A 12,671-nucleotide genomic window follows, 5' to 3' on the forward strand; every position below is an offset into this window, starting at 1 on the left:
GTAAGGTATAAAGACAGCCCTTAGGAGAAATGCTGCCTATTAGATGACATTTAAAGCTTTAAAGAATTCCTTCTAGATACCGCAGAAAATCATCGTGAGCCAGCGCAGGCTGTCAATGTCACTGAATGAAAACCAAAGCCATCAAATCACGTGTACTGGCAATATTGCCATCCAAACCATTAAAACAATTTGTGGAACTGGTCTTGCAAACAGCTCATCATGTCAGCAATGCCGAGGTCTGCAGCAGGAACTACCACAGTAAGAGAAGCCTGACACGTAGGTGAGTGTGTGGCGCTGCCTTGTCATTGGATTAACCACCCTTTTATGTTGATTTTAGCAGTCTTAGAAATAAAACACAGTTTAAATGATATCCTACTAACTCTCTTCTCTCTACGATGTGGGTGAGAGAAGCCTGACCACGTAGGTGAGTGTGTGGCGCTGCCTTGTCATTGGATTAACCACCCTTTTATGTTGATTTTAGCAGTCTTAGAAATAAAACACAGTTTAAATGATATCCTACTAACTCTCTTCTCTCTACGATGTTGTGATAATTGAACTAAAGCATGAAGTTCCTGTGGCTTTTTGAGCTGACATTATCACCTATGTATGAACAGATAATGCTGTTTTAGTAGAGCAAATTAATTGTATGCAATTTTTTATTAAACAAACAGTATAATAACTGGACTATATTATCACAATGGAAGCATAGAAGACCATAGACTGTACAGCTGAAACCCTGTAGCAAAATTTGTTTCTACCGCTTATCCTCAAATTTAAAGAAATGTATCTTTATCAAGCTTTCACAATGGCTGCTCTTTGTTAATTTAAAGAATCTTCACCCTTGTTAAGGCTAGATGATTATAATTAAAAGATAAATGTACTGTTAGAAAGTCCTATGCCACACTCTATAAGAATTTAACTCAAAGACGTACATTATACCTGTATGTGAATTATAATGGCTTCTCAGCAGGGAACGCAGAATCACTTACAGTATGTAAACATTTAAAGAGGAAAATGCTAATACACTGAAAGAGTTTAACATCAGTAGCAATTTATCAAATGAAGAAGTTTCATAAAGTCCACTCTCTGGGAGAACATTCACCATTAGACAAAAGCCTGGCATCCTTGATAGTCTGAAGTTCAACCAATTTGAAAACCAAAACCATTCAATGAGATAAATAGGATCTTAAGAAAACTGCCATCCTCCTTCTCAGGTAAAAGCCAGAATTAAAATAATTATTATTAAAATAATCCAACCAGGTCGCTTTACAGGCAAATTTACACACTGTCTCTTTAAAACACTGCATGCCCAAAAGCCTTTTGGGTTTGGAATGTAGCACTGCACCAAGTATTTCACAAAGCCTCTAAATATCACAAGAAGCTTTTTAGAGAGAGAGAAAAAAAATTCCAGCTGACTGAAACTGTTCTAGCAGGAGTGCCTCAGCTTAGCTCCCAGACCTGGAATTCCAGATAAACAACAGAGGACAGGAAACAGACTTTTTTTTTTTTTTTTTTTTTTACTTTTTGTAAAGCAGCTACAAGACGACTGATGAGCTTAGGAACAAACAGAGTGAGAGTGCAAGTGTCATCAGAGTGAGCGATGTGCTTAGATAGAAGCTTGTAGGAAGAGCCAGTGAGTTCTCCGAAGATATGTGACTGGTGGAGACTCCTGCTGTGTTGTCTTTCCCGATAGCGTTCTGCAAGACACAATACCTTCTTTGGTCACTATTACACATTTTCATTGCAATATATTTAAATATACAGCATGAAATTCATCTTTTGTTTCGGGTCCCACCCTCCGCTGTTACCTATGTATCACTGTCATAGATTGAAAGATACAAAAGGCATAAAAACAGATGCTAAAATGACAGTATTTTAAAGTTAATTTAAAGGATAACTACACCAGTACAGCAGAACTAAAAAAAAAAAAAAAAAAAAAAAAAAAAAAAAAAAAAGAAAAGAAGAAAGTATTAAAAAGTTCCCTTCTTTAGCAGTGGTAAAACCTACTGTTATTAAGTACGGTGATTTTTTTAGTAATCTGTGTTTACCATGCCAGTTTATTTCAAAAAGAAAATGCAGGACCTGCAGTGAAACTGCAACTTCTGCAGAGTCACCAGAACAACTTTGTTTGGTAACAAGTTCCTTCTGGATAACAATAGACAAAATCTAATCCACGGGATCAGAAAAGACAGACATTTCTAGCTTATGAAAAGATTTCTTTCTCAAGCCTCCTTCCCTTAATTGATGCATTATTTAAGTGCCTTGTCTTTTTTGTCTCAATAATTAAGCACTACACGTATGCAAGTACAGGTTGGCAGATTATAGCGAGCTATTTAAGGAGGAGGTCCAACAGAATATTTCTCATTGCTTACCATCTTCAGTTTAAAAAAAAAAAACAAAACAAACATACAGGTGTAATCACAGAACTAGAACAATTTAGACTAGAAGGGACCTCTAAGGTTATTAAGTCCAATCTACTCCATGCATCCATTGCTCAGACCCCATCCACTCAGGATTTGAAAATCTCCAAAGATACAACTTCTACAAAGGGGACAAGCCTCCCTCCAGCCTGGACAGGCAACGGGCCAAGGACAAAGCTAAAAGTACTCAGAGAGCAGATATAAAGAATGAGTAGAGAGCACCAGTTTGCACAGGAATGACTGTTCTACAGAGCCAGGGAAGCATTCATGGATAATGCCTCCCTCATGGGGGGAGCACAGATAATGCTATTCCCCCACTTTGCTATCACCTGCTAGCACTAGTTAATTGGAAGGCCTTGAGATGCAAACCGTTAGAATAGAGACATTGGTGGGATTATCATGATATGCTTTCTTATACTCAACGCTGGGTATTTGCTTTTTGGAAACTGTCACAGACAGAGTATGGGATAAAACAGACCAAGCTACGGCTACTACCGGCTTCTTGTGAAAGGTCTTCTAGCCAGCAGATGATGTCAACAGATCTGTTAACATTACTGCATTTTTCCCCCACAGGTTATTAGGCTTCGTTCTGGTATCTACAGGAAATCCTGAGTAAAACCTAAAGAACTAGGAATGGGCTATAGAACTGTCATTGTTTAGAAGCACTGTGCAAATTCGTACTGGCAAAGGAGAACCTGAAAGATACGGTCACATCCATTTGGTGGCTTATGCCAGTGCAGCTGGTCTTGCTCTGACGCCTTGGCTATGTGCTTACAAATGGTAAAAATTAATTTATGTACCCCTAATTATTAAGCTTCCTGAGAGACTCAGTACAAAGGATATGGACTGGCAGACATGGAAACTGATGTAATGTTTACGTCTGAAAGGGGGCCTTGGAGGTCAGGCTGAGCAGACTGCTCCAACAGCACTGGGAGGTTCATGTCTCTTGGGGCTGTCAATCTGTCCTCTGATGGATGAGCATCACATCTCCTCATGTGAACATCATTTCATGCCCTAAATTGGCCATTTCTGTTAGCCACAGAATGATGTCCAGTATGTTTCTATGAATTTGTTAAAAGCTGTATCAACTTGTGTTCCTGCAGATTATTAACTAATTATATTTGCTAGGTGCAATGGTAATTACCATAGGATTTGTCTAAACATGCACAACAGAGCTATTAAAATACAAAGTCAGCAGAGGCCACTTTGTGTCCAGCTCCAGATTTCTGAGTAAGATCATTCTTTAATGTATAAAAGATTGTATTATGTATTCAACACCTTTTATATTATGGGGAGCCACCTGTACTGTGAAATATACAGGATCCACACTCTTACCTCATTAAGACAGAGCTCTGTGTCTACAGATTCATTGGATTTCCTCTTCTTCTGTGCCTATGAACAAACACAAAATTTATTCCCTGTAAAATTTAAATTTATACACACAGCAACACAAAGCAATTAGATAAATTCACATGGGCTGTCATACTCCTATAATTTTGACCGTGATTTGCACATGATTAGCAAATAAATTCTCCAAATGTAACTGCATGTTTTCCAATAACATTCACGGTCTGATTTGAATTTACAGCAAAACTTCAGTCAGTCAGCTAAGGGTACTTAGTAATTACAATGATGAGTGCCATCAGCTGCAGAGAACATGTCATGTTCTGTGGCCCCTTAAAAATGGTGCTGGATGTTCATGAGAAAAAATGAAATACGACAGTTAATAATTACCAAAATACCACTGCATATTAACAAAAGACCTATCATATTCATCAGTTTTAGGAAAATATACAACACAGGAGTATTTTATCCTTAATGATTCTTGCAATTTCTTCAAGTATTTTATGAAAATACAAATAAAATTCTAATATATTGCATGGCTGCCACACAGTTTCTTCTAGAAAGTTACAAAAAGAACATTTCATATCTTTTAACATATATAGCTGTAAGTCAAATTGAGCTGCTTGTTTACATTGCATTCACTGATTATTATACATGGAATATTATTAAATGCAGAAATATTTTAGATGACCAAAGCCTAAGAAATGAATCTGCTATATCTTCAGCCATGTCTTATGATCATCTGTTGCTGTTACTGTGTGCTCTCCACACTGAGTCAAGTAAGAAACATTTCTGGTGGCAGCATCATCCAAAACGAAAGCAATAGCATGCACTCTGTCTAGCATCATAAGGTGTTTAATATTTCCATTGCTCAAGTGAACATGACTGGGCTGGGAGTTTTCTGCTTTTCTATAATAGCAATAGCAATCCCCACAGTGCTGAAGATATTTTCAGTAAATGGTGCTGTGGTTGATTTAAGTACTTCAGTGATTCTCAATATCATTTATTTCTTTGTATATTCCAGAAATATAAACAGCACTCTTTTAGAGGAGCTACCAGTATTAAACGTACAATCAAGTCTTTTAACAGAAGACCTGGATTTACACACTGAAACTACTGACTGCACCGAGCACGTCTGATACTTCTGGAAGTTTTGTTGGACTTGCAATTTATTTCTTGCACAAATTGAGGATCTGAATCTCACTGTGTTGCGTTCCATTTACACTACAGAATCCCACTGGTTTTGGCAGAGATGGACTGGACTAAAATTGATGCGAGGAAGTGCTGAACATTTTGATTTTATACCCTCAAAAAATTCAGTTCCACATACGGATATTTTATTTTATATCTGAGAGCCATTGGTGCTGCCTGTGGATACAAGATAGCCTTCGACCTAATTACTGATTTTAGACTCCGAATGAAATTGGACTTCTCATTAGGAAGCACATTTTCTGCTTTTCATGATACTTTTATGTTTATAAATAGATATATTAGAGACAACTGAAAAACTAAACCAGCTGGGATTTAAAAGAAAGACAGCTTAACTATAGTAAGAATGCATACTGTATATATGTTGATAGTTTTCAAATATATGACAAAATAATAGCTCAATTCATTAATAAACACCCTCTGCGAAATCTCTCTCTTACATACCCTTCCTTCTAATTAGTACCATTAAAGTGGTTATGGTAAGCATAAATTTAACTATTTAAATGGAAAAAGAAATGCCTGGAAGTAAATTTGCTGCAACAAGAAGGAACACAGTGAAGCCTTCCTGCTGTGTTGGCAGTGCTGGTGGCATTCACAGAAGTTAGGAAACTTCTTTTAATGGCAACTGGGTAGATTTCAATTCCTAAATGGATGGCTGCAAGGAGACGAGTAAAGGAGGAGAAACTGGATTTCAATCCTGATTTTCTTATATCCTAAACACCCATACTTCATTGAATTGGAATATAAGGCTTCATAGGAGGCATCAGGTTCAGAGCTTCAGATTTTGACAGTGTAAGCTCTAAGGATGGTAAAAGCCTCGTATCTCTCAGTTCATCAGTCAGTGCTAAATTTCCTAATTCACGCAAGCATCTGCCTATTGGAAACACTGTGCTTTGCTGCTCACACCTGCTCTGGATTCATAACTCTGTGCTTGCAGTTAACAAGTCTGCTCTTGGTAGTTGGTCTCAACACCAAAGAATTTTTGTTCCTTCTGTACTGTGTTTCTCAAAAGAGAAAAGAGATGCAGTAAAGTCTTTCTTTACTTCATTCAGCCTGATAAGCAACTGAGTGCAGCAGATAAAACATATTTACCTTTAAGAACACTATTTTAAGGGTAAAATCAACAGCTAGAAACAAAATCAACATAAAAATAAAAAAGCTTTTCAATCATTTTGATCAATATTCCCTAGCTTTCATTTGGAAGGTAATACTTCTCTGTATCCATATACTTAATGTAGTCATTCTAGCATCAACAACGCTTATTCACATGCATCCTCTATTATGAAGTCCTCCTTTCTTAGAATTGAAAAGTAATTTTAATAAATAGGCAGGCTTTTCTCTTATCAAAACAGAAAGGACAATATCTTCCATTTAAAAATACAGCAAAAATGCAACCTCTTTTTTTTGGGAGGGGGAGGGGGAAGGCAGAGGGAAAGAAAAAACTATCATTTCGAGGATGAGATGAGACATTATATGCCAAGTTTCAAATTGGAAGAGTACGTTTTTACTGTCGAGTTATAAACCTGTAAAAACGGGTTATAATGGAAATGCTGGCATAGGCTGCACTACTATGACACAACAGTGCATTACTAAATCACAAGTAATGGAAAAAAAAACCCCACCAACGTGTTGAAGAGAGTGCTATAGAAAGCGTATGTCCTGTAATTACAACCTAAGGAGAAAAGTCTTCCTGCCCCACTCTTGGGCAGAAAGGACTCTACATGTAGCAGAACTGCTCTCTTTGTGCTACACCTTATTAGAGGTAAAAAATCAGGAGATTATGCAGATAACCTTGCTGGAAATACATCCAGGCAGGAAGACATGTATTTGCATTGTGAAAGATATCCTCAGCCATAAGATATTTACCTTACAGCATCTTCCATTATCCAAAAAGATTAAACAATAGAAATGTGTGCCCATCATGTACAGCTGCAGACAATTCTGACGCGGAATATCTAAGCCATCAACAAATTTGGGAAATGAGAGTTCATTATGCCAGATGCCAAAGATTCACTGCCAACTCCCATCTCAGGTCTCCTACCCGTTTAACACACAGGCAAGAAGGTACTTTCAAAGGTGCCTGAAGTACCTAATTCCACAGGAGTAAAACAGCACACACAAATGGCTAATAAGTCTGTATTCAAAGTTGTTTGGTTGTTTTTTTTTTTAATTTTAATATAAACCTCTTTTCTGGTGAAAAAAAGATCTATGGGAATTTCATCATTAAACAAAAGCAAGGCTGGGCTGATAAAAATAATAATGAAAATAACAGTGAAAGAAAAGCAACTTAAAATAACTGGCTAAACATACAGAAAGAGGTATGAGATCTTTTCTACTGAGGTAAAACAGCATTTGCTAATGACTTATACGCTCAGTTGTGACATGACTGTAACACAAAGTGCATAAGTTGGGTTGACGCTCACCCCAGCATCACAGGGAACAATAATTCAGTAATGTGGGCTTCTCTGATGAAGCTGCCCCCATACCGCCAACTACCTGGTACTCACCTGGGCTTTTATGGTCTGTAAAAATGAATGTTTGCTTTTACAGAGCATCTTATCACTGTGGTAGCACAAGCAACAGATGATATTTAGAAATAATCATATTTATACACCTCCTGATGAGCTCTTCAGTATCTTATATGTTAGTCACACAAGCCATGTTTTGGTCTTTGCAACCTTAAATGAACATCTGCTTTTACAGAGCATCTTATCACTGTGGTAGCACAAGCAACAGATGATATTTAGAAATAATCATATTTATACACCTCCTTCAGTATCTCATACGTTAGTCACACAAGCCATGTTTTGGTCTTTGGCCAACTACCTGGTACTCACCTGGGCTTTTATGGTCTGTAAAATGCAACCTTTAGATTTTAATATTCAAAGTAAAGTGTTGGACTTAGTCAAGAGCTGGTAAAGAAACCAACTGCGTGTCCAGAAAAGAAAAAATTCTGATGAGCAGAAGCACAATATTACTTATTTCTTTCCTAGAAAGGAAGGAGAATCAGGGCCAGGAGAGGAACTGGTCATTTTCTGAAAAGAGAAAGGAACATTGTTTATAGAGATATTTCTCCTCCAGACACAGGACTCTGTGGACCTCCACGTTTTGTTCTAATCTAAATGGCTGCTCAATGAATTCAATCATGTCCTTGCTCATGACATCCTCTAACCTAGTCTTCTCTTGTCTTCACCTAATAACCACCATAAGATCCTCCCAAACCTAGTCACTCTCTGCTTCCCATCCCCCAAATCCCTCCACCTCCATCCTTTGCAGACACTATAGCCCTGGATTTATTCCCAGAAACGCTATCTTGCAATTATGCTTCCAGCTTCTACAAATCACAGCACTACACGGTTAATAAATGCATTAAACACTGCAGTGGTATCTCACCAGGAGTCAGTACACACGTTATTTATGCCTTGTCATCCAGCAGTATTTTCATATATCTAGTACAGCATGCGTATCTGTGTTACTCACAGCAAGGAAAAGGTCTGACTGGGGATGGCTCCAGATGGAGGTAAGCTTTAATTTGGAGGAGGGGAGGAAAAGAGAAGCACGTAAAGGGAAATAAATGCATTTGACCTGAATGCAAACAGGCACAGAGCGAGCATCCCACCTCAGAAACCAGTCCCTTGCTGTTAGCTACACACTTTGGGCCTCGTGTGCTTTATGAAACATATTGCTTAGACATTACAGTGAGAGACAACAGAAGTATCATTACGATAGATATCTGTTATGTGGGTTGTTTTTTCAGCTAATTTTAATGAGTGCCTTTGTCCTCTCCTGAGATGCCTGGTTAGTTATGCTCATATTAACAAGCCTTTCTGAAGAAGAGGGACAAATCTCCCAGAATACATCCTTCAAATGACCACGCTTCTGAAGTAGCTATAACAAATGAGGGTGCTTGTTCTTTTTGTTCTTCTCTTGTGTTGATTAGAGAGATTTACTATGCAACTAACCTGTTTTTCCAACAGCAGGACACAAACAATAAGTGGGGAAATATATAGACTGTAAAAATGCAATCAGTTTAACTCTTCTGCACTCACTAAGCGATAGGTGCATCTATCACAATTGTCAATAGTATTTTCTTATTAGCACAGTAGTACTATGCCACGCTAGAGTATAAATTACTTTCAACAGGGAAGATAAGGAAAGTGCAGGTCAGGGACACAGGCCACTAAAATAAGGATCCAATTCAGCACAGAGTAATTTTGAAACCCATACCGTAGCCAGGGTGCCAAGCTATTTAAGCTATAAAAACAATCAGCTTTGCACAATCCTATAACAAAGAAGTTAGACCTTTTTTTTTCTTCTGCTTTGGTTTTTTTGCTCTGCTGAATCAGCCCTCAAGATACAAGCTTGTGGCATGAAATTATCGGTCGTCATTCTGCATAAAAGCACCACAGTGCTGTCATCCCACTTTGCACAGTGAGGAAAGTATCTTTTAAAAACAAGCATTTCCAAGATGTTGCTGGTGCGAGTCTCCAAAGCTACGTAGGTAACACCCAGCACAGTAAGAATCAAATCACAACCTTTTCAGTTGGGAGACATTAAATAAAGCAAATCAATTATTCCCTTGTGCCCAAATGCACGCTGGGGAGATACACACAGAGCTTTACAGGCTGCAATACAGTGCAACAAACAGTTTATCAGCCTGTCTCTTCAGACCCCATCACCTCCCAGCACTAAGCTCCTGTCCCCCAGAGCTGTGTACATGTCCTAAAATCACGCAGTCTGTCCCCATTCTCCCACAGGGGACTTGTTTGGCAGCAGACCCCAGGCAGCCCTGAGCACTGCAGGATGCCCTGGCTGCCCTCGGGTCCAGCCACCCTCTGGTTTGCCAGTTCGAGCATTCAGAAATCATGAGTCAGGCCCCATCCAAAACCAGCAGACAGCTGCTCAGTGGGCAACACCACGCGGTGACAGATCTACCTTCACAAAGCTCTGGGTTTTTTAAAGGAATATGCATGGCACTTCAGAAGTCCCCTTATCCCTCAACTTTAATAGATTCTTGCTGATTTTGAGGAGTTAAGCAGCAGAAACAAGAGACAGAGGGCAACCTCAAAGCAGGGAGGTTTGATTTATGGTCAGGAAAGGGAAAAAGTGATGGTGGGTTTCCTAAGATCATCTCCATACATTCCTTCAGGAGGAAAGGGGATTGAAAAGAAAAGGCTTCAGCCCAGGGCAGACAAGAGAGCCCTCTTGGAAGAGGAGCTGGGACACATGTAGGTCCCTGTTTTGCTAAAGCTAGTTTTCCAGCTCTTTGGTCACCAACAAGGTAGCATGGCCCAGTCCTTCTGGACAGGGCCAGGTAGGGGCTGGGAGCAGTGTCTCTTCCCCAGACCACTGGGTAACGATGGGTCAAATTAGCTCTGGTCTAACAGGTATCCAGTGCAGAGACCTGGGTCTCTTGATAGCTGTAGCTGAAAACATACTTAGCAGCAGACATGACTTTAGAAATCTGAGAAACAGGCCTACTAGTTGATATAGTCCAATACGAGTAGAGAAAAGCCTCCTCCCTCCAACCTCTTCAATCTTAAAATTATAAGAAAATGTAATCGGGCTGGTAAGGTGGGGGTTGGAGAGTAATTCCTCCAAAACAAGTGTGGAAATATCTGTTCTGTATGAACTATTGCTGGACCATTCCCAGGTCCTTATGTTAGTAAAGATGAGACCTAATTAAGCCCCATCTCTCACTGCACTTATATGGCTGAGACAATATGGCACAAAAAAACTTCCTAACAGCAATCTTAAAGGTTTTATAAAAAACAGATCCTATCAGAAACACCAAACTGATCAAACGGCTTACAAGGACCAGACACAGAGATCTTCAAATATTTATTTCAAGCAATTAGTCTCCCAGTGAGCACAGCACAAAATATGACACCCAGCCAAGACAACTGCACTGACTGACTTACCTTTCATGGAAGTACAGTAACTTGCTAACAATTTTGTTTTCGTGTTCAGTCATTCATTTATCTGAGCAAAATGAATTTCTATAGTCCTAGATTCTTGCTTCCTATTTTTAGGAGATATTATGCAATTCTCCTAATATGGTCTTTTTATGGATTTGCCTCAAGCAAATATTTTTTGCATTAAGAAGGGCAGAGGAGAAAACAGAATACTAAAAAGCATAGAAGGAATAAGTTTTGTGAGGTTACTATCTCAATGGTGTAGGTTTTCTTTCTTTTTTCTTTTTTTCCTCTAGTTATAAAACTGAACAGCCATGTAATCCAAAGTCGAGTTGTTTGGGATTTTATTATTAAAACCCATTTCCCTGGTGATTCACTACAGCTATCAACCCAGTGCATACCCAGCAGTTACAGGTAGCATCTGGCTGTGGCGCGCGGAACAGCATCTAAAGAAAAGCAGCATGAACACAAAGCCATTACAATCCCGGTTAAGAGACATACTCAGCTTTTAATTTTGAACAAAGGTAAGCCATTGAAGAACTGCAGATCCCACAACACTTCCCCAGGCTGGAGTGTGTGCCCTGGCGTGTCCGAATATGCAAACAGAGTTGTTCTGCCTGGCAGCAGGCAAAGTACCTGCCTCCCCTATTAGACCGGGCTACGTGGTGCACTGGAGTGTGCCGCAAACACTCCGGAGCAGCTGTCAGCCGTGGCTATTTGGGGACTAAAAGCAGCTCAGCCAGAACAGCACGGGCCTGCGTTGCTGTAATGAGCCTTGAAAAGAGGCAAAAAGTAGAGTAATGTGGTTCCTGAGCATCCACCCCGCATCTCCCGCCACCAGCTGTGCCTGCCAGTGGGATGGAGGCTGGAAGGGACTGCTCACAGCCACGTTCTCTTTCGCACCACACTTCACCGTGAGGGTGGTGAGACCCTGGAACAGGTTGCCCAGAGAAGCTGTGGCTGCCCCATCCCTGGAGGGGTTCAAGGCCAGGCTGGATGGGGCTTTGAGCAACCTGGTCTGGTGGGAGGTGTCCCTGCCCAGGGCAGGGGGGTTGGAACTAGATGAGCTTTAATGTCCTTTCCAATTCTAACCACTCTGTGATTCTATGAGATGACAGGATGGTCTGTGGCTGGGACTCTCTGCTGAGAAACACTTGGGAGCCTCCCAAGGCCAAGAGCAGAGCCGCAGGGAGGGAGCTCAGTAGGGATGCTGGCCGCATCGGTCGGCCTCGCGAGACATCCAGCTCCCAGCCACCAGCAGGTGGAAGAGATTGAGAAAACAAGGTCACACGTTGCCTCCGCACTCGGGCAGCAGGACCAGGGCTGCTGTCCTCCGGTTCTGCAGCTGGAAGGAAAGATCAGGCAAGCTTGCTTGAACACCAGCCTGCATGAAGCCTTGAGCGCTGAGCATTACAGGATGCTTCTGCTCCTGCTATGCCAACCTTAAGCAACTGATATTATTGCTGGTTTCTTGAGCACCGCGTTCACTCATAAATTTTAAAAGGGAAGGCAAGAGAATGACCATGAACATCTGCTTTTGGTTAAGCGACTGCAAACGTTCAAGAATTTTCTCTTTATTAACCACACGGACATGTGCGTGCGTGTTGTGAGTAGTGGCATGGTTACGTGCAGACAGAAAACACAGAAAGCCTTAAAAGGCTTTCAAAACACTGCAGATAACAAGTGGCCTCGCTGCAGTTACAGGGAGGCAAAAGCAAAGCTGCTGATACTAAAGTATCCTCACACAGAAAGGCAGAAGAAACTCACCCCTCCGTTGAGGCGC

General features: G+C 40.4%; 1 protein-coding gene across 1 annotated transcript in view; it reads right to left on the minus strand.

The window, feature by feature from the left end:
• Positions 1 to 638: 638 nt before the first annotated feature.
• Positions 639 to 12,671, minus strand: part of GFRA1 (GDNF family receptor alpha 1) — a 153,273-nt gene continuing 141,240 nt past the window's right edge. Inside the window, exons 8-9 of the mRNA XM_014959897.1 lie at positions 3,756 to 3,812; positions 639 to 1,697 (exon numbers count right to left, since the gene is read on the minus strand). Coding sequence (XP_014815383.1) covers positions 1,536 to 1,697; positions 3,756 to 3,812 — 219 coding nt within the window. The 3' untranslated portion in view covers positions 639 to 1,535. The remainder of the gene's footprint in view (positions 1,698 to 3,755; positions 3,813 to 12,671) is intronic.

The sequence above is a fragment of the Calidris pugnax genome, unplaced genomic scaffold (assembly GCF_001431845.1).
Source record: "Calidris pugnax isolate Ruff unplaced genomic scaffold, ASM143184v1 scaffold4, whole genome shotgun sequence".
Lineage (NCBI taxonomy): Eukaryota > Metazoa > Chordata > Aves > Charadriiformes > Scolopacidae > Calidris > Calidris pugnax.